This window comes from Caloenas nicobarica, chromosome 16 (assembly GCF_036013445.1).
Source record: "Caloenas nicobarica isolate bCalNic1 chromosome 16, bCalNic1.hap1, whole genome shotgun sequence".
Lineage (NCBI taxonomy): Eukaryota > Metazoa > Chordata > Aves > Columbiformes > Columbidae > Caloenas > Caloenas nicobarica.
Window position 1 is genome coordinate 4,303,659 of NC_088260.1, and position 23,176 is coordinate 4,326,834.

Genomic DNA, 23,176 nt, shown 5'->3' on the forward strand with positions numbered 1-23,176 from the left:
CCAAGGTGCAGCCTGATCCACTGACTGGCTCGGCTCCCTCTCCACACACAATGGGAGTCGTGGGCGTGCGTTACTTCCCAGAACTGAGGCTGCGGTGGGTGTATTTTTGCTGACAAAAGTCACAGAAATGCACTGGCCGAATGACATTGCAGAAGAGAGTCGTGCTCATTTTCACAGTCATTGTTTTGCTGGGCTGGGTTTTTAACTTCTCTCATTTGGGCGATATTACAGCATCACATTGATTTTTCTTGACACTTGTTTACGCAGGACCTTTTCCTGAGACGAGCCAGAGCAATACACATGTCCTCCTTGTGACCGACTACTTCACTAAGTGGGTTGAGGCAGCTCCTCTGCAGAAGAAAGATCCCCTAGCAGTGGCTAAAGCCTTGTCTACAATTTTTTACAGGTGGGCTCTTCTGGTTTTGCTTACGTTGCACGTCTGGTGAGATGTGGCATGCTGGGATGTGTGTTGCAAAAATATTCTCTGTCCACGAGACGGTTCCCACAAGAGCAGGAACTCTCCCTCTCACAGGAGATTCTTGGGAAGAGCCTGTTCTCTTCTTATCAGGGGAGGGAAGAGGCAGAAGTGGTTCTCTGGGTAGCTCCAAGGCCAAAAGAGCTGGTGCCCCCATTGTCTGCAGAAGTTTTAAACCACCCCCCTGCCCAGAAAGCTTATTTTGTGCTCACATGGTACATGTCACCACGTGACATTGTCCTTGTGGAAAACGCATGTGGCCAGCAGAGGTTTACATTCAGGGCAAGAAACTTTGCTTGTTTTTTCTGCTGCCTTATCATTCAGAAGCAAACAGGCTTGGCTGTTTTGGAACAGGTGGAGCCAGCAGACCGCTCTCTGCTCTTGGGGAGGTGAGCACCAGCTCCACTGGAAGCCTTTGTCCATTCTGTGTCCCGTTTCTCATGTGGGTTGAACTTCTCTAGCTCTACCATGCAGCTGATGGAGTAAAACCAGTGGCATGTCCTCTTTTTTTCAGGTTTGGAGCATCCAAGAACATTTATGCCAGTCAAACGTGGGACTTCTGTGAGGAGGTAAGTCTGGTGCTGGATCATTTGGGGAAAAGCAATGTGATCTTGAGCAGGATTTTTGGGCAGCGGGACCCGAGGGCAGAGCTGCAGTGTGCCGTCAAGGAGCTGACGCTGTCTTCTCCCTGCCCCGGCCCTGTTGCCAGCAGCAGATTATTTGCCAGTGGTCTCACCGTATCAGGGATTTAAGGTTGTGGTTCTGTGGTGTGAGTCTTCCAGCCACACTGCTGCCATCCTGCTCGGAAGGGAAGGTCCTGCGAGATGACGTCCCTGAGATTCCTGACCCACCCTGGGATTAACCCAGCTTCCCAGTGCCGCGTAAAGCCTCAAGCACAGCAACAGTCGTTGCAAAACATTTTGTCAGGCTCTATCTTTTCTGGGGAGCTTTTTCTGCTGAGCAGCACAGGGACAGTGCCGTGGCCATGAGCCCCTGCCTTTACAGGTCAGCCGGCATTTGTGCGAGCGCTGGAACATCTCGCAGATCCTCACTCCCGCAGACCCTGCAGACTGTGCGGGCCTGGATGACCGCAGCGCCGAGGTGCTCAAATCCTCCATCTGTAACGTGGTGAACAAGAAGCCCAGCGAATGGGACACCAACCTCGACCCTGTGCTCTTCGATTTCCGCACCTCGGTCAACTCTGTCACAAAGTACACCCCCTTTTTCCTCATGTTCAACAGATACGTGTGCCTGTCATCCGAGGTAACTTCTTGACAAAGGAGAGCCTGGTTGGGGGTTTGCCGCTGGCACGGTTACAGAGTGACACCCAGATATCTGTATCTTGCAGGTGGGTTTTGTCAAGGACTCCAAAGAGCAGGGAGCTAACTCGGGTAAGGCAGACAGCCTCCCACCGTTCACAGCTGCGGTTCACGAGCAGCAGAACGCAGTGAAAGAAATTGTAAGTCTTACAGCGCCTTGAAATAATTTTGCAGCTGAGCTCCCCGCAGGGTCCCTTGCCCCAGGCTGTGCGAGGGACAGGAGGGATTTGCTGCTATTATGATCGTGCCACAGCGTGTTCCTGCTCAGGCACTCAGAGCCCCTGGGCCCATCTGTCCAGAAATGCCACTTCGCAGGTGTCCTTTGCCTGCTCCGTCTTGTCACCGGGCACAGCAGGCAGCTGACAGGCTCGAGTGTGGCAGGGAGCTGTATGTCCAGCTGGGCAGGAGTGAGGCAGAAGCCGGTTAAGCACTTGCCTGAGACTCCACAGGCCTGGCCTGGGAGAAGAGGTGGCTGCTGGCACCTCAGTATGTGCCCAGGGCAGCAGGAGCAGAGCTGGACCCTCTGAGCTGACACTGGTGTCCCGTGAAGCTGGTGGTGTTGCTGCTCAGAGCTGGGTGATGAAACACAAGGGACTGGCTTACACTGTCACGGCTAATGAGAGCTGCACCCAGCACCTGCCTTGTCATCTGCATCTCAAATTAGCCAAGGGAGCCTGTCCTTAGGCAGGGACAAAAAGCCTTTAGGGACACACTGTGTAATTAAGAATGTTAGAAGTAACCCTGCCCCAAAATGGGAGGAGAGAAACTGGGGAGGTTGGGGCTGCCATGGAGGCGAGTTGCCCAAAGGGCACAGCCGGGTTTGGGGAGCAAGGCCGGCATTCTGTTCCTGAGTGTCTCTGCAGCGCTCGGTGACCTTGGGCAAGTTCATTTTGTCTCTCCATTTCTTGGTTTGCTGACTTGAAAAATGACCTCAGTGTCCCCTGTGAAGTGCTTGGCGATCTGTGTGCCAAAAAATGATAGACAAGGCTCAAGTGCTTTGTTTGCTCTGTCATTTCTTAGACTCAGTCAGGGTTATGTGGTCCTCTCTGATCCCACCTGGACTGTGATTCTTCTTGCCAGGGAGCAGCAGCAGTAAGACAAGACGGAAGGGAGGAGGCCTGGGAGTTGGACATGTGGGATCTGTTCCCAGTGGATCCCTTTGGCAGCTCGGGATCACCAGCTCAGCTCCCCTTTTGTGCAGTGGAGATGCACGCTGTGGCACGGGGCAGCCACAGCTTTGTCTGGGTAATGCCAAAGCATCCCACCCTGTCTGTGAGGGCACTTCTGGTGTCCAGGTGACTGGCACCCGCTCGCAGACAGGCCAGGATTGGGGCTGTAATCAACAGGAGGTGATAAAAGCTTCATTTGGCTCTGTGTTACTCCAGCCCCAATCCCCTTCTGCCCTCTACTGATGGAGAAGTAACAGCTCCTCTGAGCACAGCCATGAAATCACAGTTTCTTAAAGTCTCCTACTTTGGGCTTAGTGAGAATAAGGCTGAAAAGACCTTGCTTAGTCCCTCCCCTGCCCCGGGGTGCAAGGAGCTGAGCTGGCACTTGCTGGCACAGCCCGGCCTTGCCAAGCCGAGCTCTGCACACTTCAGCACCGACTCACTCCCCGAGCTCACGTGAGACGGCTGCGAGTTGATATTTAATCAGCATCTCGAGGCCGAACCCAAGTAATCTGCTTCGCAGGTGATCGCCAACATGACCGCAGCCTACAAGCGGGGACGGAAGAGCGTGAAAAGGAAAAGCCAGGGCCTGCCCTCGCTCACCTTCAAAGTGGAAGACGACGTGTTTGGGGGCAGCGCTGCCACCTCTCTGAAGAAGCTGAAGAAGGGGCAGTTTGTGTCGTTTCAGATCGAGACGGTCCTGCCACCCGAGCAGAGTTTGTCTGGCCTGAAGAAAACCAGTTAGTCTCTGGGGCTTTTTTGGGAGTCCTGCGGGGCTGGGGACAGTAGCACGGACTGTCCCTGAGGTTTGTGGCCCAGCTGCCTGGGAGACCAGGGCGCAGACGTGCCTGCCCTGTCCTGGGGGGAAAGGAAGGGGAAGGTTCAGACAAAGGTGTCTGTTCAGTCCCTTCCCAGTCCAGCTTTGCCCTTGGACCATCGCTCCGACCAAGGGAGGTGGCACCATCCAGCCTCCTTTACATTTTGGACTACGGTGTGGAAACTGCCCCTTTGGGAGCAATTGCGTCAACGCCCGGGGAGTGATCCTGGTGCAGATCAGAACCAGAGACTAGACCTGGCTTTAGCTAGATCGCAGTTTGTTTCCTACAGGTTAAACCTGTCCTCCCCACGGTTCCCCTGAACCAGGAGGAGTCAGGCCAGGTCTGACAGCATTCCCGGTGGACATGGGAATGGCTTGAAGTGAGCTTTTTTTTTTTTTTTTTTTAGTTTTAAGAACTAATTAGCAGAAATAAAATTGACAATAGAAAATGGATATTTTTTAGTTTTGGTTATCCAGGCAGAGAAAAATGAATTTTCCCTTTTTAATGTTGCCATTCCATTCTCTCCAGAAGCTGAGTGAATTCTAGGAATCCTGTGGGCTGTTCCTACACTGGTGAAGGTTATAGGGGTATTTTTAAGCCCAGCGCTCTAAAAATGCAGGAAAATGAGCATAATGACACCAGTCAGCCCCTCTGCCTATGTATGTGCTGGATGCACAGGTGGCACCCAGGGAAGAGCCTGAGCGCTGCCATCCCTCTGGAGCTGGCGCAGCAATTTCAAGGGGGAAAAATAACTTAGAAGCTGGATTTCTTGAAACTGGATCCCTTATTGTGTTAAGGGTTAATTTAAACCCCTGTGAAACCCCTGTTTAGGGATTAATTTAAAACCCTGTCAAACCCCTATTTAGGAGTTAATTTAAAGAAAAAAAAAGGATGTCGAGCCCTTGTCCTGGTTGCTTTTGAAGCCAAGTCGTGTGTTGTATTTTTCTCCCTCTGCTGCAGAAATTAAATAAAACCGATAAAAATTTTTTAAATAATGATTTTTTGGGGGGGGAAATATATATTTTCTAAAGTGGGGGAACCCCTGGGGCTGGTCGGGGCAGGGTTTACCCAGGGCGGTACCGGGGGACATTCGCCCGCCGGGGAACACCGGGGCCCCCGTTAGCGCCCTGTCCCGTTAACCGGCGGGAGGGGGCGGGGCCAGGAGCGCGCCGCAGCGAGGGGGCGTGGTCATGGGCGGGGCCATATCATAAGCCCCGCCCCTTGCCGACCTTGTTCTCGGGACGCGCCGCCGCCCGCTCGGACCGCGCCGGTGTCCGTTGGTGCCTCCGCCGCCGGTAAGACCCCGTCCGGGCGGGTCGGGAACAAGTTGCCCTTGGTCGGTAAAGGGGGAAAACGGTGTGTTTGCCCCTTCCCCTTGCTATGGCGGGCACGGCCCTCCCCGGGCGTTACCTCCCGGGAGGAGCATCTCGTCCCGGGGGGAGGCAGGGAGGAGGTTGGGGACCGTCGGCATCTCCTGCTGTGGAGCTGGGGACACCTTTGCGGGTGGCAGGGAGCTGCGGTGGCCGCTTCCTCCTCTTCCTCCTCCTCCCCCGGGCCGGATCCGCGCAGCTTTGCAGCGGATGGCAGCAGCGAGCACCCTGGGAAGCGGGTCCAGCTCCTCCCTGACACCGCTGCTCCGCTTCGCCTCCATCCCTCCTTCCCCACCCACCCCACAAACCCCTCCTCACCCCCATATTGCAGCTTCTGCCCCGTTTTCCCCCACTCTTTAGCTTTTTATCCCACCTGCCCGACCACCAAGCCCCTCTCGGCCAAGGGTGCTGCTTGGCCGGCGCCCAGCGCTGCCCTTTTGCCCGTGCTTTGCTTTCGGGTGGCTGTGCGGGCAGCTGCGGTCACGCAGACCAGAGCATGGCCAAGCACAGCAACCTTTGTGCTGTGCCTTCTGCACCGCACACCGTCATGAGCTGCTTGGCCAGCACAAATCTGAGGATCGGGCACCTCCCTCGTGCCGACACGTGGCACCTCTGGGCACAGCACAGGAGTAGGTGAGCAGCTCACTTGGTTTAAAGGAAGATGAGGTTTTCGCACTTTTCCATGTCAATTCAGACCCAGCCCCACCATCGCTGTCACCGGTCAGACCCACAGGTGACAGCTGGTGTCCTGCCCTGGAGCCTCCCCTTCCCATGGGTTGCAGCTGTGGATTTCCAACTCCCTTTTAATTTCCTCTTGGGATTTTTGTTGCATTCCTGAATCGCATGCTGACAGTGCAGCGGGTTTAGTGGGTTACCCCGAATTAATATTCAAGATGGCTGGGGACAGCAAAGTGTGACAGGCTGCTGTGTCTATGATTTATTCTTTTTTTGATGAGGGGGATCTGTTTCAAAGCTGAGCTGCTCTCCTTTCTGCTTTCATATGGTTTTCATCAGGTGTTCAGTTTCAGCTTTGTCCTGGGAAAGGTGAGAGGAACTCTCAGGTCATGAGTGTCCGAGTTTAACACCTACACGGCTCTGTAGCGCAGGACACGTGGGCTGCACAGATGTCCCAGCATCACGCAGCTGCTGGGGACCTTATGGCCCCGCAGCCACCGCAGCAAGTGGGGACAAAGTTTCCCACCAAGATGTGCAGATTTCTGCTGTGGGGTTCAGGATGGGCGCAGGCTTCTGGGAGGGAAGTTTATCTTCATTTGTGCTTCTCATTTTATGAAATATCTCGGAGCTTGTGCAGCAGGGGAGTGGAGGAAGGAGCAGATAGTGGTGTCCAAGCTGGTGGGGACCTGGCATGGTTGTCCCCCCATCCCGCTTCCCTTTTCCCACCACCTTCCCAGAGCAAATAACAACCCTGTCCCCCTCTTCTTGCCCCACAGCAGAGGCCGACATGACCACGTCCTCCTCGTGCTAGGGCCACTCCTACTGCCTCGGTGACCCCCCAGCCTGGTGGCGAGGATGCGCGCATGGAAGGCGGTGGCCAGCACACTGGCACTCAGCGGGACCGATGTGGTGGTCACCACGCTGCTCTACACCCACGGCCGGGGTGGCCGGGACATCCTGCAGGACCTGCGGCACTTCAACATCTTCAACTCGATGCTGGACATCTGGGGGGGCTGCCTGTACCGCAGCTGTGTGCTGCTGGGGGCTGCCATCGGGGTGGCCACCAACACGGCCTATGGCCCCCGGCGCCTCAGGGCATCGCGGACCTTCATCGCCATCGTCTGCCTCCTCATGGGCATCTACATGATGGTGAAGCTGCTGCTCTACTCGGAGGTGCGGAGGACCATCAGGGACCCCTGGTTCTGGGGGCTCTTTGCATGGACCTACGTGGCGCTGGCGGCCACCTTAGGGCTGTGGCAGCTGCTGGCCTGTGTCACCTCCTCCCGCGAGGCGCTGGGGCCCGGCTCCGAGTCCCGCACCGAGGCGGAGGAGAGCTGCGATGGCAGCGCCCGGAGGGACAAGCGGGAGGAGGCGGCGAGTCCCACCATCCATAAACTGCTGTCCTACACCAAGCCAGACGCCTTCCTCCTGGGCATTGCCTCCTTCTTCCTCCTCGTGGCCGCTCTGGGTGAGCAAAGGGACCAGGGGGGCTGCGGTAGGGGATAAAATACACAGGGAAATGAAAGATCCCTGAGTGCCCCTCAGGGCAGCGCCTCCTGAGACATCTCATGCGATGGCCAGATATCAACATGGTGGGGAAGGGGTTGTCCACGGGCCATCGCAGTTGGAAATACACGTCCTGTGCCGATCCCACGTGGTGGGGCTGAAACCACTTGTCCTTATGCTTGTCTGGCAGGAGAGACCTTCCTGCCCTACTACACAGGGCTGGCCATCGATGGCATCGTGGTGCAGAAGAGCATGGACCGCTTCTCTGCAGCCGTGCTGGTCATGTCGCTGCTTGCCATAGGAAGGTAATCACGGGCTGGTTTTGGCCCCAACCGGGAGGAGTTTGGGGTTTTCCAGCAGGAGCTCACGGTGGTGGTGGGCACGGGCTGTCTCACCTGCTGCTGCTCCACCAGGTCCCTGCCAGACCCCAGGGATGTGCTTTGATTCCTCTGTGCTGTCAGAGTGCAGAGAGGCCATGGTGGCAGTTGTGAGGCCGTTGCATAGCCCTGCACATCTGCTGGTGGTGGGAGAGCAGGAGCAGACATGGGATGGGCTCCCTGGGGAATGATATCGTAGAATCACAGAATAGTTTGGGTTGAAGGGACCTTCAAAGTTCATCCAGTCCCACCTCTGCCATGAGCAGGGACATCTGCACCCAGCTCAGGTTGCTCAGAGCCCCGTCCAGCCTGGCCTGGGATGTCTCCAGGGATGGTTCAGCCACCACCTCTCTGGGCAACCTGGGCCAGGCTCTCACCACACTCAGCATAAAAAATTTCTTCCTCATGTCCAGCCTGAATCTCCTCTCTCTTAGTTTAAAACCACCACCCCTTGTCTTCTTGCAACAGGCCCTGCTGAAAAGTCTGTCCCCGTCTTTCTTATTGGCTCCTTTTAAGCACTGAAAGGTGCAATAAAGTCTCCCCAGAGCTTCTCTTCTCCAGGCTGAACACCCCCAGCTCTCTTGGTCTGTCCTCACAGCAGAGCTGTTCCAGCCCTTGGATCGTTTTCGTGGCCTCCTCTGGACCTTCTCCAACCCTGCAGGGCTGTGTCCCCTCCCGAAGCTTGTCACTGCAGGATTAGCACCGGCAGTCCCCATGCCGGTAGCACCCAGAGGAGGTGTGGGTTGGTTTAGCCATCGCTTCCCAGGGTGGAAAGTGGTACCAGCACAGCATTGACCAAGGCTTTGGCCCGGGCGTCGGGGTGTTTGTGTTGCTGAGGAGCGAGTTTCGTGTCCATTGGTCTATAACGTTTCTTATCTGCAATTAGCTCATTTGCCGCAGGTATCCGGGGCGGCGTTTTTACGCTCATATTTGCAAGACTGAACATTCGCCTTCGCAACTGCCTCTTCAGGTCGCTAGTGGCTCAGGAGATGAGTTTCTTTGATGAGAACCGCACAGGTTGGTTCCTCTTGCCCCCAGATTTGCTCTCACTCCTCCATTCCATCTTGGTATTTTTTTCCCCTGGGTTTGCCCCACAAGCACGCGGCAGATTGGGGGCAGCCAGGGACGGAACCCAAATGCTCATGGTTAGAAACAAAACCAGAAAATTCTTTCGGGTACCTCCCACCGTGGGGTTGGGACAGGATTCCCCAGCACCCTGGGGATGTCCCATGGCCACCGATCAGCCTGACGTCCAGCAGCCCTGGGGCTGATTTGTTCATCTCCACTTATCCCCAAAACACCTCCTTTCCTCCTCCCGTACCTCCCGCAGTGCCCACTGCTCGGCTGCTCTCCAGCTCTGCTCCCAGCACAGGAAACCTCAGATGTATGAAGTTTTCTGGCCATGCTTGTGGCTTTCCTTGCTTGTCACTCTGTCCTGTCCCAGTCTGTGCCACTCTGGTGTGGTACCAGTCTGCTGTGACTTTTCCCACACCTAATTTCTTCTCGGTGATATTTTTAGTTTTGAGGCTGTTGCCATATTTAGCAATTGCTGCACGGTGCCCTAGTAGCTGAGGACACCGGAGATGTTACCTTAAGTGGGATACGAGTAACCCTGGACTAACACACACAAGTGTGGAAGTTCAGCTGGACTCATAGAATCATAGAATGGTTTGGGTTGGAAGGAACCTTCAAGGGTCATCTAGTCCAACCCCCAAACACAGGCCTAGTATTTAGGAATTTAGGGTGATGTTTGCTGGCTGTAACATTTGGTTCCACCAAAGGACACCACAGGAGCTTCACCCCTTGGCTCCTCTGGCCCCTGGCATGGGACATGGGACGTGGCTCAGCAGTGACCTGCGGTGGTGACGTGTCCCTGCTCTTCCCCTTCCCATCCCCTCATTGCTGCAGGGGACATCATCTCACGCCTGACATCAGACACGACCATCGTGAGTGACTTGGTCTCCCAGAACATCAACATCTTCCTGCGCAATGTGGTGAAGGCCACGGGGGTGATCTTCTTCATGTTCAGCCTCTCCTGGAAGCTCTCGCTCGTCACCTTCATGGGCTTCCCCATCATCATGCTGGTGTCTGATGTTTATGGGAAATACTACCAGGTAGGTAGGAGAAACCACGGTGTGCCGCAACGCTTGGCTGTTCCCCTCGTGAAGCCATCGTGGAGGCTCGGGGTGGCCTTGGAGCTGGTGGGGCTGATGCTCAGGTGCTTTGCTGCTGGCAGTGGGGCAGGACAACAGCATTAAACCTGTATGGGAAGATAAGCGTAGCCTTGGCTTTCACCTTGCTTCATGCTCAAGAGTTGAAGCATCTCAGGTCTGACAGGAGACGTGGCTTGGCCATGGGATGTCCTGTATGTGCCTGCCTGTCCTCATGCAATCTGTCCACTCCCCTCCCTTTGGAGTGACTCAGGTGGGGTTAAACCCAGTGCTGAGCTCTGCCTGGGGCTAGCGTGGGCCAAGGGTCATCCCCTGTGGCTAATGCTGTGTCCCATGGCCCATGTGAGACCTGTCCCTGTCTTGGAAACTGGGCTCCTGGGCTGGCCTGTCCCATCAGGGCACTGGGAGCAGCAGCTCAGCTTCCCAAGTGGCCCCAGCCACAGCACTTCTGCTCCTGCAGCTGAAGTCCCTCCTTGGGGACAGCACAACAAATCCCTTCTCTTCGCGGCACAACATCCTGAAGTGTGGGATGTATCCCACTACTCAGCCTCGTTGCCCATGGTCTTGGAAAATGTCACCGTGCATTCTTTTCTGGAGCCCGGGGTGTGCAGGGAGAGGTGCTGCAGGCACCCGCTGAGCCTCCTCTGCCTCCCCCCGCAGAAGCTCTCCAAGGAGGTGCAGAACGCGCTGGCCAAGGCCAACAACACCGCTGAGGAGACCATCTCGGCCATGAAGACTGTCCGCAGCTTTGCCAACGAGGAGACGGAGGCCAACGTGTACTGGCAGAAGTTGCAGCAGGTGTACAAGCTCAACAAGCGGGAGTCCATGGCTTACACCTACTATGTCTGGTCCAGCGGGGTAGGTGGCCAGTGATGGGGCTTCCCAACATGGGGCTGGGGACAGGCAAGGGATGTTGCTTCAGATCCCAAAAAGTACGTGGTGCGATGTGTGTTCTTCTCCGGGGAGCTTTTTAGGGTGAGCCCAGCCTTGACATCTGCTGCCAGTAATCCTCTGGCTCTTGGTTATTATTTTTCTTCACGCATCAAAAAATATATTCCCCTTCCCCTTAGGGCAGCACCACATCCTGCCACCAAACAGTCTGTTTTCTCTTGCAAATAATATAATTGATAACCACTCGAGGTCATGGAAAAGCCTGTGTTTTGGCGTTGCTGCATTGCGTGCCTGTGCCAGCTCATCGCCGGGGCTCCGGCTGGGAAACAGCCGCCGCGTGGGTTGAGCTTCTGCTCAGAAATGGAGATTTTCTGTGTGTGGGTGGTGGCAGGGGGAGGCTGCTGGGGTTTGGGATTTTTTTATTTTTTTTTTAATTTATTTTAAACGCTTTTTCATCATTTAAGGCCAGATGCTTTGGGGCTTCTCCTGCATTGACTGATAACTCAGGCTGTGCAAAAGCCTCACGTGAGGCTGCCCTTATCTCTGCGCATTCGAGGATCTCAGTAGCCTCTGAAGGGTTTACGAGTTATGGTGCCCTCGTGAAGCTGTGGAAGACTTTATGGCTTCCCAAGTCTGCAGGCAAAATCAGAGCATTTTTAGCAACGTTCCTGGGCTCCCAGGTAAAGCTGGAGCACAAACTGGGTCAGCACAGATCCCACCGAGTCAAAGGCGGCAAAAACCCTCAAAAACTGCTCCTGCAAGGCTCGTGTAAAAAGAAGCCGATGGATTTAGCACGGGCCTGGTAAGAGTCTTCCTCGGAGGGAACACAGGATCTTAAGGTCAGATCGTGGCAGAGCAATAGAAGAGGAATTTTTTTCCCCAGTACTTTTGTCTGTGTGAATTTACAGCAAATGTCCTGCAAATGTTGCACAGAGCACCAGAGCATTGCTGCTTTTCTGAGCACCCTGGGCAGGATGGAACAAAACCAGCTGAATAAAGGCAGGGACTGGTCTTCGTCATATCAGAGCTGATCTGTCTCTTTTCTAGAGTAGCTGGTACCCCCCTGGCTTCAGGCTAGAGCTGAGGTTATGCTTCAGGGACTTGTACATGCAAAGAGGATTTTTCACATTAACTCTTGGCTCGATTTAGTGCTCTAAATTAAAATGCGTCACATTCATATAACAGAAAGTTTATTTTAGTGGTGAGGTGACTGCACATGTTGGATAATTTGAGTGTAGATTATTACGCTTGAGGACATTAGTCCAAGAGAGAAGTTCACAAGATGCTCTGTTATTTAAGATAAGTTCTCTCTCCTTGGCTCTTGCCCCTCTGGACTTGTGTTTTGTTGAAAGATGCCAGCCCAGCTCCTTAAATCAGCCCATGTACTTGAGTTGTTTTTCCCTTCTCACACCCATGCTCACTGCTGGGGCTGTCAGCTGTCAGGGATGCTCCATTCGGGGCTCAGAGAATAAATGTCAGCACATAAATTGTGGGCTGTTGTGTGAGTAATTACAAATGCACCAAAATATCAGTTGTTCTTGCTGATTTTTGGGGTGTTTTCTTGCTTTCAGCTGACTCTCCTGGTGGTCCAGGTCAGCATTCTGTACTACGGTGGGCACCTGGTGATCTCGGAGCAAATGACAAGCGGGAACCTGATATCGTTCATCATTTACGAGTTCGTTTTAGGAGACTGCATGGAGGTGAGTCCGTTTTACCCCCTGGGCTACCCTGTATCGAGGCAATATTTGTCTTCTAGAAGGTGCCGGGGCAGTCGCAGGGTGTTGACTTCCCTGAGACACGTTTCCTTGGTGGCTTTGCACACTGGTGGGCTGGTTCTCCCCTCTGCTCCCCACTCCCCTCCTGCTGTGGCTTCACACTCCGAACATGCCCAAAACAGCTCGTCCCCCAGTAAGGACCAAAGGGGCCAGGCTGGTCCAGCCGAAGGGCAGAGTCCTGGCTGCCTCCCAAGCACGTTTCTTGGCATGAAGGATGAAGGGATTACAAAGCTGCCTGTTAAATTTCAGGCTTTGTTAAAAACTTAATTATATTGCTGCTTTTTTTTTTTTTTTCTCCCCTGGAATAGGCTGCAAGCTGCTGCGTTGGCAGCATGTTAGCAAGATGGGATTGTGGGTGGGAGGGTAGAGCCCACCCAGGGCTGCCTTTCCCTTGCAAAGGCGTAAGCTTGGCTAATCAAGGCATAAACGATCAAATTGAGGTTTCCTCACAGCCAAGCGTGGTTTCGGCGGCGTTTCAGCCTTTGTGGAGTGGCAGAGCTGGAGGCAGCTCACCCGGCTCTCACCATCTGTTTGATGACTACATGCTCTGGTGGTGTTTCCAGGCCGTGTTTTTGGTGTGAGTTTGGTTTGGTTTGGGTTTTTTTTCCCTCCTGATGGGAAGGGCAGTTGCAGTACAAGCTACTCTGAAGCTCTGGCTTTAATATTGCAAAGAGCTGATGTGATGGGGGGTTATGCCAGGGAAGCTGGTGTCAGAGTGCAGAGGTTGTAGTTGTGAAAGCACAAAGGTAAATCCACCAGGACCATATCCCGGCAGGAACAGCCGTACCAGTTGCCAAACCGTTGTCTAGAAAGGTCCAGCCTGGAGCTGCTCTGTGTTTGGGACATGTGTGCTGGGGAATGAGCCGGTGCCCTCGGGGCTGGGGCGATGTACATGAACCTGGTTTAACCATTGGGTTGGGAAGCTGCTGACCTTGAGCAGGGAAAGACAAGTGCAGGATTTTGTTGGAATTTCTTCCCAGAAGGGGTTGTTGGGCATTGGAACAGGCTGCCCAGGGAAGAGTTAGAGTCACCATCCCTGGAGGGGTTTAAAAGACGTGTAGATGAGGTTCTTGAGGACATAGTTTAGTGACAGTGTTAGCTTAAGAGTTGGACTGGATGATCGTGGAGGTCTCTTCCAGCCAAAGTGATTCTGTGATTCTATGATTGACTTTTCCATCCCATGGGAGGTCTCACCATTGCCTCTTCCCTTCCAGTCCGTCGGCTCCGTCTACAGTGGCCTGATGCAGGGAGTGGGAGCTGCCGAGAAGGTGTTTGAGTTCATTGACCGCAAGCCAACAATGGTGAATGACGGGTCCCTGGCCCCAGATCACGTGGATGGAAGAGTGGAGTTCAGAAACGTGACATTTTCCTATCGCACTCGCTCCTCAACGCAGGTCCTCGAGGTGAGCCCTGCGGACACAGGGCGCGCCCCACCACAAGGCATCGCGCACTGCTGCTGCATTGTGGCCAGAACCCATCCCCGGCCCATGGGAAACGTCAGCTGCCTTTAGAGGTGCATAAAAGCGAGCTCAACAGCACGCTGGAAAAGAGATTATATGGAACAGCGGGTGTTTAGGGCCAGCCTTTCTTACAAGGAATGAGATTTATTAATAAAACCCTTGTTCCCCACTCAGGCATGGTGCAGGGCCTTGTGCCAAGGTTTCCATGGGAGGAGGGTTGGGGGCAGCAAAGAGGTTAGTTTGCTTTGCAGTTTTTAGAGATCCTGCTGCGTCAGGCAAATTTGAAGCAATTTTGGAGGCTTCTTGCTTCCTCAAAGCCAGGAGAGATGGCTGATGTGGCACGTCACCAAGGTGGGGGGTCACCGTGGCCAGATTTTGGGTCCTATTCTTGCATAGAGCCTGAGCAACTGCCCTGGGACAAGCCAGGACCTGAACCTGCTCTCCGGTCTGTGTTGCAGAATGTGTCCTTCATCCTGCACCCCGGCAAAGTGACGGCGCTGGTGGGTCCTTCGGGAAGCGGGAAAAGCTCCTGTGTCAACATCTTGGAGAACTTCTACCCTCTGCAAGAGGGGCAGGTGCTGCTGGACGGGCGTCCCATTAACATGTACGATCACAAGTACCTGCACTCCGTGGTACGAGCGCCTGATACGTGTATTCGAGCTGTCGCCTGCCGCGATCTGAGGGGATGGATGGTAGGGTTGCGTGGTGCTTTGGATTTGATCTGGCAACTTCTGAAATGTCCAGAAAGCTGGAGGTGGTCCAGGAAATGAATGCAGATACTTTGTGGGGGTGGAAGAGAGAGGGATGGAAAGTGGTTTCACAGAGAGGGGGAAATCTTCCAAAAACAGAACAAGAAACATGTTTTGTTTTGTATTTTTTGGCCAACACAGTAGAAATATGTTTTTGGTTGTTGGATTAATTATCATCTAAACTGGGTTTGGAAAAAGGGTTTTGCGTTCCTCCAGCACCTTCTGCCTTAAGATCTTAAAGTAATTCTCAGCTAATGGAGAGTTAAAGCTCTCAGGATCCAGGCAGCAGCTGGAGCACCAGAGGGACTGGGTGGTTTGCCCAGGAGAGGGGTCTGGGCCCCTTGATTCTCATCCGTTTGCCAGCACAGATCAGCCTTCATCTCCTCTGTGAGTAACTGCTGCCTTTCTTTGCTCCCAGAGCAAATGGCCTCATCAGTCAGCAGGAAAACCTGAAAACAATTGATCAGAGACAGGCTGGAAAGCCAAAGTCCATGTAACTAATTTACATTCCCTGCCCACACTGAGTGAAAATTAAAAGACAAGCTGGTCTTTCTGTTTAGAAAGCCCAGTGTGGTGTTAGGAGCATGGGGAGAAGTCAATTAAAATATGATCATGTCTTGCTGGCTCTCTTCATGCTCAGTTCTGAGCAATAATTTGGAGAGTTCAATTTATTTCAATATTGAGTGTTTGACAAAGCAGGCGGAATGTGAGGGTGAGCAACAACGGCTGTAAGGTAGGACAGGGAGGCTGTTGCTAAGCAATTTGGGAATTGCAGCAGCTATGTCCCTAACTTGCTAATTTTGGATTAAAAGATTCAGGAGGGCTCATTCACGTGGCCCAAGCATGATTACTGGCCTTGAATGGAAAATCAGCCAGACCCTGGGAGAGGGTCTCTCCAGCCTGCCTTGTCCCAGCAACTGGTTTCCCATACTGGGAAGAGCAAACAGTGATGGGAACGACAGGTCTGGAGCAAAACCACAGCTGGGTCTTGGAGGGGGAAGCCCATCCCAGATGCCAACGTACCAGAATTGCATTGTTTTTCTTTCCTGTGAAATGGTTTCCCAGCAAACGATGCAAAATGTGCTGGGGTTGCCGCTGTGCACCCCATCATTAGTATCCTCATTAGAAGCTCACATTGAGGCACTTCTGTATCTCAGTTTAATGGTGAGGCTCTGCCCACTGGAGTCCTTCCCCAGCAGGAACAAATGCCGATGATCCGAGATGCCAGCGGCACGTCTTCTGCTCCCAACCCCCTGCTCTTCCCTCCCGTTCTGCAGATCTCCCTGGTGAGCCAAGAGCCGGTGCTGTTCGCCCGCTCGATTGCGGATAATATTTCTTATGGCTTAACCTCAGCCTCCTTTGAGTCGGTTGTTCAGGCTGCCCAGAAGGCCAACGCGCATGGCTTCATCACCGAGTTACAAGACGGCTACCACACAGGTACCAAAATCCTTAAAATATTGCCTAGGGAAAGCAGAGACTCTCCCCTCAGGTGAAAAGTCAGGCAGGTAGTGATGGACACGAGTCTTGTGGTGATGTAAGGATGGTTCCATGGAGAAGTGCAGCACCCTGGCTGCCTTAACTCATTTAAACTGCTCTGCTAAGTGAGCAGAAGCATTTACCTCGTCTTTGCTTCAAAGCTTGACACCATCCTGAAGCTGCTGGCTGGGAGGTGAACTCGATGGCAGCTCTCGGCTTTTATTTTGAGCCCTTCCTCTCTCCCTTGACCCAACAGAGGCAGGTGAAAAAGGAGCCCAGCTGTCAGGTGGCCAGAAGCAGAGAGTGGCAATTGCCAGGGCCTTGATCCGAACCCCCCCCATCCTCATCCTGGACGAAGCCACGAGCGCGCTGGATGCGGAGAGCGAACACGCGGTGAGTAGGTGCCTCGGGCGTTTGGGCCAAAGAGGCAGTTTGGGTTTGGAGGAAAGACTGTAGCTCCAGTTTCTTCCAGCCTCTGGACAAGCTTAGTCTTGACACGGTGCGATCAGAGGTTTGGGTAAGATGCTAATTCCTGAGCAGGAATTTGCTTCCAACACTGCTGTAGCCACCAGGAAGGAAATAATCTTGTCTTCACAGCACCTAATGCCTGACAAATCGGATAAGATAGTGATCTCAGCTGATTTTTGATGTGAAAAGTGTTAATTGGCAGAGAACAGCACTGTGCAGCCTTTCAGGACAGGACATGGAGGAAGACTCTGAAAACTGATACTGCGGCAGGCAGAGTAGGACGGCCCTAACTAACAGCACCGCTGGGGCACCGAAGAAACCGCGCTGGCAGGAAAGTCCCTGGGCTGTCGGTGAACTGAGCTGGTTTATCTGTCAGGGATGCAATAACCAAACAGCTCTGCCAGTAGCAGTCTGGCCTCACTGCTTTAATGACACGAGGGAAAGCCAGTTCAAGGTTGAGATGTGAGGATGTGTCTCCCGGTCTCGGAGCACAAGCGGTGCTGCTCCACGGTGCGGGGCAGCGCAAGCATCTGATCTTGGAGCAGCTCGTGGGCTCGCGGGTCCTCAGCCATGTGTGTGGGATCTGATGCCAGCCCGGAGCTGGGTTTGGCTAGCCCGGGGTGTCAATGCAACACGTGGCCTGGTGACCATCTGCCTGCCTTTAGACCTTGTCTGTCTCTTGGCTGGAAAACAACTCTCTCTTGCTTTGCCCTGAGACACCCATGCAATAGCCCTGCTCTTCTGAGCAGCTGCATTTACCAGGTGTTGTCTTCCTGCAGCCCACGCCAACACCTCATGGCCTCCAAATTTGGGGCCCAGCTCTGCCGAGAACCCAGCGTGCAGGATCAGACCTGTCTGCAGACCACACCTGCAGGCTGCCTGGACCGAGATGGTGTTTTGGGGGCTGGCTGGACCGAGATGGTGTTTTGGGCTGCACAGCGCGAGTGGGGAGCTGGGGCGGACGTGCTGGTGCTGGTAGTGCTGCAGGGAGTCCGGTGTCCTCCATAGCCAAAGAGCAAACGTCCCAGCCAGACGTTTCCTAACCCCGACCGCAAAGCTGCTGCTCTCCCTTCCAAAGCGAAGCCAGCAATACTCAGGCACTAACGCTTTTTTCCTCCCGCGCAGATTCAACAGGCGATTTACGGCGATTTGCAGAACCACACGGTGCTTGTCATCGCTCACAGGCTGAGCACTGTGGAGAAGGCACACAACATCGTTGTGCTGGACAAGGGCCGCGTGGTGCAGCAGGGCTCACACAAGGAGCTGATGAAAGAAGAAGGCGGCCTTTATTCCAAACTGGTGCAGAGACAGATCCTGGGGCTGGAAGAGGCCGGCGCGGACGGTCACCAACCCGCAGCCCGGGGGGATTCGGCGAAGGCGCCCGGCGGGCTGGAGGAAGAGTTCAGGATAGACCATCCCGTGGCACAGGACGATTACAACAACGTGATTCACAAGTGAGGGTGGCGAGGGCCGGCGCCCCAGACGCTTGCTGGGACACTGAGACGGGGGACGGCTTGCCAAGGGGCCGGTGCTGCAGAACGCCGGCCGCTGACACCCCTGCGCGCGTCCCGCACCCGTGCACACACAAACACGCACTATTGAGCTTCTGCATCGCGGGCAGACGCCGGCTGGTTAAACAGGGAAACGGATTTATTCAAGGGAGTTGGGTCTTTAGCAATTCTCAGCGTTTCTACTGGGTTTCTTTTCTTCCTACCAGTAATTCCTCTCAACTGGGACTTTTCTCCCACTGATATGCATGTGTAACTGCTACTACCTGTAATGGATGTTAAATGCATGCACGGAGGGGAGGATTGAAAACCCCTTTCAGGAATTTCAGGGGGTGGCTTTTGTGGCTGGATAGAAAAAAAAGGGACTGTAAAACAAGGTCCTGCTCCCACTCTCAATCTCTGGGGCCACTCCAGAGTCTGCTGAAGTCTGCAGGGAGCTCCCTGGGCTTTGGGGAAAGCTGAGTCGCTCTGGAGGCTGAACGCGGGAGGGTTTTGCACTGAGTGCCTGCGGGCTCAGGCTCACAACCATTGCTGCTGAGCTTGTACCATGTAGTAACCGTCCTTGCTGGGGACCAAGAGGCAGATGTTGCTTTTAGATTTGCTCTTGGTGCTTGGTGGGTGTTTGGTTTTAAGGATGAAAAGTTTTACCATAATTGGGTTAGGTTCTGGGAGTTTTGGGTTTTTTTAATACACATTTGTGTGCACTGTGCAATGTCTGTCTGGCTCCAGCATCCACTGAAAATTGGTCCGTTATTTCAGAATTTTTTTTTTTTAACTCACAACCCCGGTGCTGGTTTGAAATAAAAACACTACTAAAGACATGCATAAAATACTAAAAGACAGCACTTTATCAATCCACCGAAGCTTTGTTCAGCTTCAGGCCATGCTAGCGACTTCACTGCATGGGAAATCCGTACAGTCACTTTCCTTGAAGTCCTGCCTGAACTTTAAAATGTGTTTCTTTGTGTATTATTAACTTTTAGTATGAGAGACAGAAAGAAATACATGGCTCCTAGCCCTTTGGGGTAATGGCTCTGGCTTAGTAGTGTTATCCTGCCATAGATAGGTGAAGAAGCCTCTGCAGCCAGACAGGTGCTATTGAAAAATAGCATTTACACAGGGAAGATGGACTTCAGACTGTGCATAGTTAAGAAATGATCTCAAGCACTTTAGCTCTCATGTTTTCCAATATTTGAATGCTGCTGTGTTTTACTTTTCGACAGTTTTGCATTTTTGTTCTTGGCAATGTTTTGGTTTTGTTTAGTGCTGTTTTACAAACTCTTTAGTGTCCTTGAGGAGGGATGCTCAAAAAATAAAATACTACCTCTGCCACACAACATCGAGCCAATCTAGTGGGGATGTTTTTTCATTCAGGGTCTTCAAGGTAATGTTCATCTGAGATGATGGCCGAATACAGCTGCACGTGCACCGGCTCCCTCGCGGGCAATAACAAGAACCACCTACAGAGAATTAGGTATGTAAAAGACCAGCATCTGATGATGACTATGAGCCATAGCAGTAGGTATAACCTGTTTAAGAACTTGTTTTCATCCGGGATCCCATCCGGAAATCCGTCTTGCACGAAAGGACAGGCAGACTAACCCGCTCTCAAAGCACAGTGCTTTGCAACTGGAATCTTTTTCTGCTGCTTCCTTTTGTGATATGATAAAAATCAGTGTCTAGGAAGAGTGAGAGCTCTCTGGCTTATCTTCCTCCACTTAGGAAACCGGCAGGCTCACCGAAATCACTCCTCAGTTCATCACCTCGGTAAACGGCCACGCATTCCTGCCTGATGAAAATGTGCGCTGTGGGTATGAAGAGGTTGGGGGTTCCACCCAGTGCCAGAGGGCAAGCAGTTAATTCTGCATTTTTATCAGGACCTGTGAGCAGAATGTGGGCAGTGGTTCATAGCAGTGGAATTAATTTCTGCTTAATTAAAAAACTGAGGTGGTGGCGGGGAATGGGTTACATGGAACTAGGGAAGCCGACTTAGCTGGGGAAGTGCTGGTAGGATGATGCTCATTAGCACAAGAGATGCCAGAAAAGAGAATTTGACCGTATTGTGTGTGTCCCTTTCGGGCAGTGCTGCAAAAATGGCAACTGGAGGATACAGATTATTTTTATTGCGAAGAGGACAGTGGATTTCAGGAAGGGAGCCCTGCTTCCCAAGCCTGTCGTGATAACAATCCCAGCATTGTATTCCCAGGTCTGGTCCAAACAGCTTCAACTGAAATGGCACGCTGGACACACCAGATTGTCTCTGCTGGTGGCACCGGTCCAAGCTGATAACAGGGCCCAGCTGAACTCTTGCTTTCAGGTGCCGAACTCCTGCTTCTGCGTCTAGATAACTCAAAGCTACTTTTCCATTGAGCCTTAGATCTCGTGGCTTGAACAAGTCCTTGCCTTGTGCTGTTGGTGTGTGACAAATGCATCGGTCTGTCTGCTAAAGCCACGAGGGTTTTCTTGGAAAGGGTTTTCTGGGAGCGTGGTGGGAGCTCCACACACCCCCAGCAGTACCATCTAATGCAGACATCTCTGCTGGCCTAGTACAAACCCTATGGCTGTACAGAAAATCCTGATTTTCAAAATAATTCCAACTACAACTTCTTTTTAAAGTGAAAATCGGGGTCAGAGATGCCTGCTAGCCAACCTAAGCCCAGCAGCAAAGATGAGCTTAAGCCAGCGCAGCTCTGGGAACTGCTCCAGTGCTGGAACACGAGCCAACTCCTGGAGCTGCCCCGTCCCCTGGGCCTCGCTGCCCCTGGGCAGTCTCTGGTTTTTGGGCTGTTCTCCTGGAAACAAGGCCACTGTTCCCTCTGAAAGCCTGAACTGTAGTATTTTGTGGCTGTGGCTTTGCCCAGATTTGATGTTTACATGGGAACATGAACAAAATCTGTTCAGGAGCTTCTCAGTGACAGCGATGCAGATAAAAAGTTTCTTCTCCTCAAAGGGAAGAGTCTGTTTTGCTCGGAGCTCCTATGGGTTTATCTGAAACCCCAACTCAGGGAGCACGGCTTGAAGACTGTCATGGCAGAATTGGAAGCAAATATGTGTTTGAAAGCACAATTGTTTAAGTTTGACTGTATATTCCATGGCGGGTTGTTTTCCTCACTATTAATAAGCTCTAACCGTTCCCTGTAATAGGTATAACCACAGCTTTATTTCATTTAAACATCGGAGAACCCTAACCAAGATGAAGTTCAAGAGCAGATCCTATAATCCTAGCGATTCCCCAAGGACACGTACTTACCCCGTGCCCCTGCACGGACAAGGTGTGTGGCTGCCTGACCCAGTAATCGAGAATGCTGTAATGGAACAAACACAGCTGTGTTTATTCCAACAGCTCATCTCCCGGTGCACCAACCTCTGCCTCAATGAGCAACTGTCTGTGTTGCAGTGGCTGCGCTTTCGAGGCCCTGGGCAGGTCTGGAAATACCACAAGCAAATAGACAAAGTGCTTCTAGTTTGGGTTCAGAGATGTGTCTTAGTCTGGGGAGGAAAAATAGTATCTGCTCTTTCTACTCCAGCTTCACTGTGAGCTTAAGGCAAAGGTGTTTGCAGGTGTATAAACCTGCTCTTCTCGCGCCTGTGGCTCCCTAAAAGGAAGGAGTATGGTATAATACAATTAATTATTGCTCTCTCTCAGACAGGACCACTGTTTCTCTCCCACGATGCTGAATATGCAAGTAATTTTCCTGTGTGAAGGATTCTGGATTATGAAATCTAAACAGGCGTATGGACTGTGATTAATATAGAGAAGGAAATTAAATTGCAAATAAGCCTGAAAACTTATCCGTCCGTTGAGCAACCAGACTAAGAAGGGTTAATAAGCACCAAAGATTAGACTTGCAAATTTAGTCTCTACGTGACCAACCAGTTTTTCCAGGAAAAGAAGTTGTTGTGAAGGTGACTTGCAAAATATGTCTAAAACTAATAAATATGCATGGGTGCAGAGCTACTGACCGTAAAAGGATACGAGGTGACAGAAGGAAATCCAAGATCAAGTTTAAAAAGAAAAAAAAATCTAACATCTAATTTAAACTAGGCTGGATGCCAGTTTTCCCCAAGCCTGAAGCCTGATTCCTTATTCACCATGACATGGTTTCCACTGTAATCTTCCCAATTTTTTTGTTCTGTTTCTCCTGTAGTAAGAAATCCTGACTTCTGCACTTTGCCTGCTTGCAGTTTCAGTGTTCATGAATGCTGTCACCCTTCAAAAGGATTTTAGCAGAAGCAAAGAGGAACTAGGGCTGGGTAGCTGATAAATCTCAGCCTGCAGCACTGCAATATTTTATAAACCCTGTAGCCTAAAATCCTGGTTTATCTGCAATCCTTCATATTCTGTCCAAGTGATGTGCTGTCACAAAACCTTTATCTTTCATGAAGATCGCTGAATGGAAAGGCACCTTCCTACCTGTCCAAGCAGAACACACGATTATACAAAAGCAGCTGACCCCTGTCTTGTCTCAACCTCAGCCACTTTTCTGGCCAAACTTAGAACTCGATCACATGTAGATGCTGATCAAAGTACCCAAAAGCAGACCAGATGTTTAATATAGACACCCCTCTCCAACATCCTCAGAACCCAAACATAACTACACAGGGAGAAGTTTTGGGGGTTTTGTTTGTTTGTTTTTTAATATATATTGTACTTCGGCACAAATGTGTTATGTTCATTTGTGCGTTTTGTGAGGACTTCATTGTTCTGCATTATGTGGCTTCTAACTTTAATACAGATTACCAATGACTAATTCAAATAATCCATTCCTGATGTCTGGAGCAGTGAACTCCCATCAACCCCATGCAGCATAAATTAGTTGGATAGTTACAGAAAAGCTCCTTAGAAGGTCGCTGTAAACCATCTTTCCCCACAGCACATTGACAATACAATTATTATCATACTGTCGTGCCCTTCAGCGGAGCTGCTCACCCCGAGTTCCTCTGCAGCATTATTCGGTGTGAACTTTTC

At 52.2% G+C, this 23,176-nt stretch overlaps 1 protein-coding gene across 1 annotated transcript; it reads left to right on the top strand.

The window, feature by feature from the left end:
- The first annotated feature begins 5,009 nt into the window (after positions 1–5,009).
- On the top strand, positions 5,010–19,444 carry ABCB9 (ATP binding cassette subfamily B member 9). Its single transcript, XM_065646264.1, has 12 exons — positions 5,010–5,076; positions 6,603–7,294; positions 7,523–7,637; positions 8,596–8,726; positions 9,618–9,823; positions 10,541–10,738; positions 12,343–12,471; positions 13,761–13,949; positions 14,465–14,638; positions 16,033–16,192; positions 16,488–16,624; positions 17,825–19,444. Exons 2-12 carry the CDS (start codon positions 6,682–6,684, stop codon positions 18,155–18,157), a joined length of 2,385 nt encoding a protein of 794 aa, XP_065502336.1. The 5' UTR covers positions 5,010–5,076; positions 6,603–6,681; the 3' UTR covers positions 18,158–19,444.
- Positions 19,445–23,176: the final 3,732 nt, after the last annotated feature.

What these genes read in the sequence shown, in the direction of transcription:
- ABCB9 (XM_065646264.1), top strand. Translation starts at nt 6,682, where the DNA reads ATGCGCGCATGGAAGGCGGTGGCCAGCACACTGGCACTCAGCGGGACC. An exon ending in CCTCCTCGTGGCCGCTCTGG is followed by an intron (nt 7,295 to 7,522) that starts GTGAGCAAAGGG and finishes CTTGTCTGGCAG; the next exon opens with GAGAGACCTTCCTGCCCTAC. An exon ending in ACAAGACGGCTACCACACAG is followed by an intron (nt 16,193 to 16,487) that starts GTACCAAAATCC and finishes TTGACCCAACAG; the next exon opens with AGGCAGGTGAAAAAGGAGCC.